We start from the raw sequence: 4,680 nt of genomic DNA, 5'->3' as shown, positions 1-4,680 counted from the left end.
AAATACCTATTTATAAAAGCCAACAGTATAAAAACCTGTCTATATAGGAAACATAACTAGCACCTGTTTATTAAGATTACCTCCATGAACATTTGAGAAAAAAAACACTTTATGATGTAAATTAAATGATAATAATTATAATTCCAAGTTCTTATATACTGCTTTATCACAACCTAGTTCGTAGGTTGTTTCAAAGGGGTTCACAAATTATTATCCCTGGTGATAGGGCCTTTGCAACCAGCCAATTTCTTTCTCAACTCCCTAGGGAGCATGCATACAGCCGGCGCTGCCATTAGACTACCGTGCCTCCATATTTATGTTTAAAAGTCCTTTAAAAGTGGGTTCTTTATATACCGGTCATATATAACCTATGTATAACACACTAGAATGATTAAGTACGGATACTCTTTATAATATGGCAAAAAAACAATTTGTTTATAATAACTGTTTGAAATCAGCAATTGTATTCCTCTACAATGTTCAATGTATAACTTGCGATGATATATAGAATTAAACTCTTCACTTGGAGTTATATCAATAAGATGGCCAAAACACGGCACAAACAATTATCTAATTCAACACACAGTACAAACATTAACTTAATTCAACATATGGCAAAAACTATCACGTAACTCATATATGGCAAAAACAATCATGTAACTCATATATGGCAAAAACAATCATGTAACTCATATATGGCACAAACAATCATGTAACTCATATATGGCAAATACAATCATGTAACTCATATATGGCACAAACAATCATGTAACTCATATATGGCACAAACAATCATGTAATTCAACACATTTGTATAATCATGTGATTCAACAAATAGTACAAACAATTTTGTATGTTATACAACACATGGTACAAATAATTACGTAATCAAACACATGGTACAAACACACAATTCAACAAATAATACAAACACACAATGCAACACATAATACAAACCCACAATTCAACACATATTACAAACACACAATTTAACACATGGTACAAACAAACAATTCAACACATATTACAAACACACAATTTAACACATGGTACAAATAATTACGTAATCAAACACATGGTACAAACAAACAATTCAACACATATTACAAACACACAATTTAACACATGGTACAAACCCACAATTCAACACATGATACAAACACACAATTTAACACATGGTACAAACACACAATTCAACACATGGTACAAACACAATTCAACACATGGTACAAATACACAATTCAACACATGATACAAACACACAATTCAACACATGATACAAAAATGATGTACGTAATTCAACACTAGGTACAAACAATTACATAATAAACAAATAACCTAATTATAATTTTAAAAAACCTGAAACAATCACAGTAATTAAGGTGTTGATAGCCATTCATATAAAATCTGTGAGGTACACATTATCCCTGCTTATTTTCCTGACTATATCTTTGATACGAGGTAAGTTTCTAAATACAATATTACCATATATAGGATTTACACTACCACTTATAAAATTGATGATTTTATGATTTTTATCTTGTTGACATTCACACACCTTCACAAACATTATATATCACAACAAGGCTAAAAGAGGTCATTTCAATGCCGCCAATGTAATTTTTTACTGAGCAGGTGGGTACAAATTTCTGTGTCAATTTCCTCAAGCATTAAATTGTCTACTCATAACATTATACCTATGCAAAACACATCCCGTAACAATATCTACATTAATGGTATTTCTATTTGATGACAGATGTTAAATTCTGATTTGAACTGAATTTAAAAACATGATTTCTTTTTTTGTAATCAATCATATACCCCTTGTTAAGCAATGTTGTATACTGTACATATAATTACAGAGATTCTGTTTTTCAGCTCACCTGAACACCTGAACACCTGAACCAAAGGCTCAAATACACTTTATTGACGTCATAGTTTGTCTGTCATCTATTCATCTGCTCACTTTTTTACATTTTTAACTTTCCAGAAAATTGATATAATCTGATTGCCACAGATTAGAGAAGGTAAACAGGTTTCCGATTTGTTCATTAGCTCTCAATCCTAACTTTGAATGAGTTTGTTTATCTGGGACAAACGTCAAGGTCATTTATTACCTATAGAAGTTTGTCATATAGTGATGCTTATTTTGCTTGGAAGCAAGGGCATTCATGTCTTACAGAAATTTTCCAGCTTGAAATGAAAACATCCTTTTATACATCGGTCCTGAAATATCATAAATCCATTCTGAAGTACAGCATATAGGCTATAATCATTAACATAAAACCTCGGACTTATCTCACCTCAATTTGTCTATGCCCTCACCATTTCATCGGTGGGGATTCATGTCTATAAATATCAGAAATGTTCAAGTTTCTGGTAGGCACCATTATTTTATAATTACACACCACCTGAGCGTTCAACAATAAAAACATTCTATTGTAACTACAAAATGTATTATCATCCTAATTACAGTTCCTAACATTTTTTTACAGTTTTATTAATGCAGAACTCTTTTGGGTTGGAGATAAATATCACAGTATGCATAACTCGTCCTTTTTATCTGATAACAAAAATATCCAGATTTTTTATTTGATTATGTTACAGCAAGAATAGTCATGCAACTTGAAACTGGCTCCTTTAATATTTTTACCTAGATTTGGATGAACACAATATTAATGTGACTTTATATTGTTACCATAATTTTGTAGACATTTGGAATGACAGATCTACAGGATATACAGCTGCTCTACAATGACTTTAGGCCTTGACCCTGGTAACATGGTCCTCCCTGGTTACATGGTCGTCCTTTATAAGGACTAGGCAGTTTGGCTGATCCTCTCCTCCTCCAGAGCACCAGGAGCGAAGCCGAGGGGCAGGAGTTCTCCAGTCTTCATCAGCTTGTAGGTGTGGTCTGGCTTTGTCATGTACACATCCCAGTTACTACCAAACTAGGAATATAAAGTACAGTGGAACCCACTTATTATGATATCCTATTTGCCAGAGAAAAATATCATAATAACCGATATATCATAATAACCGATCAAGCTGTTTTCGATCGTTTTTATGCTGTCTGAACCGAAGGTGAGATGCCCTATATCAATCAGACATAGATTGATGTGGAAACATTGGGAAAATATAAATACAAAAAGGTAAATTAATAATCGAAATAATTTGTTCATTGTTATTTATATCAATCAGCGTGTTGGAAAAATTCGAGAAGTTTTCGTTTTGCCGTCGTAATGATCAGTATGTAAATTCTACTTTTACTTTCAGATAACTTTGAGCATATTCCCAAGAACTATCTTTATACTACATCCTACACTTGTACCTAACGATATCGTAATATTACAGTCACTAGGATGAAAGAAGGGATATAAATAGTCATGATTTACCTATTTTGCAACGAGAAGTTGTGTAACATTTTGTCCTGTAAGCGTAAAAATATTTTGCCGCGCTATGTCAATTACGATCATGTGACAATAACATGCCTTATCATAAAAAGCGGGGTCCTACCTTTGACCATATCATAATAAACGATGTTTGTTTGCTTAGTTAAAGAAGGAAAAAAATCGTTACATGGGAAATATATCATAATAACCGATATATCATAATAACCGATATCATAATAAGTGGGTTCCACTGTACTGCATCATTTTTGCAACATTCATTCGTATAACAATATATAAGTGTAAAAATCACAGGTAATAATGGACATTTTGTATCTGTCATTTTTTCACTTATATATTGTTATACGAATGAATGTTGCAAAAATGATATAGCATTACATGGCCAAAAAATGGTATTAATCTTACACTTCAAAACCTGGTATTAATCTCAAACTTGTAAACTTAAAAGTGGACTAAAATACAGCTACAGGCAGAATATCAGTGTGCATCATTTTTGCAACATTCATTCGTATAACAATATATAAGTGAAAAAATCACAGATACAAAATGTCCATTATTACCTTAATTTGCGATATATTAAATATATAAACTTTATTTATTTTACAAAAATTATGAAACATATTTTATGGAACTTATATATTTTAATCACTCTTTATTGGCCCAGACGCAAGCCTGCAGATGGCGTTCAACTCAAGGCAAAAACGAAGACAACCTTATTATCTGATCGGTAAAGTGTTAAAATAACTCTTGCAAGGTGAAAGCATTTCTGTTGACATTCATTTCAATATGAAAATGGTGCATACCGGAATGAAAGAAATTCTTTCATATGACAAACTATTGTGACTCAGAGAGCTGATTTTTCGGTTCATATTCATACGCTTTGGCCATGTAATGCTATATCATAGCGTCCAGTAACAAATAAAATAAATCTAAAACATTAATACAATGGGAGAGAAAATATAATTAACAAGAGGCCCAATGGGCCTGCATCGCTTACCTGGTATTAATCTCGCACTTGTAAACTTAAAAGTGGACTAAAATACAGCTACAGGCAGAATATCAGTGTGACCTTGAATGTCAAACAATGACATTAGGTTGAAAGTGGGTCAAGGTCATTCATTTGAACAAATTTGGTAGCCCTGATTGCTACAGGTCAAATATCAGTACCCTGGGCCTTTTGGTTATTGAGAAGAAGTTGTTTGAAGATTTTAAGACATTTGACACCTGTGACCTTGAAAGTTGGTCAAGGTCATTCATTTGAACAAACTTG

At 32.5% G+C, this 4,680-nt stretch overlaps 1 protein-coding gene across 1 annotated transcript in view; it reads right to left on the bottom strand.

Annotated features, from left to right (window-relative positions):
* Window positions 1-1,213: 1,213 nt before the first annotated feature.
* Window positions 1,214-4,680, bottom strand: part of LOC110464551 (cytidine deaminase-like) — a 24,610-nt gene continuing 21,143 nt past the window's right edge. Inside the window, exon 5 of the mRNA XM_021519820.1 lies at window positions 1,214-2,951. Coding sequence (XP_021375495.1) covers window positions 2,820-2,951 — 132 coding nt within the window. The 3' untranslated portion in view covers window positions 1,214-2,819. The remainder of the gene's footprint in view (window positions 2,952-4,680) is intronic.

This window comes from Mizuhopecten yessoensis, unplaced genomic scaffold (genome assembly GCF_002113885.1).
Source record: "Mizuhopecten yessoensis strain PY_sf001 unplaced genomic scaffold, ASM211388v2 scaffold11009, whole genome shotgun sequence".
Taxonomy (NCBI): Eukaryota; Metazoa; Mollusca; class Bivalvia; order Pectinida; family Pectinidae; genus Mizuhopecten; species Mizuhopecten yessoensis.
The sequence above is the reverse complement of the archived record's forward strand: the minus strand, read 5'-3'. Positions and strand labels throughout refer to the sequence as shown.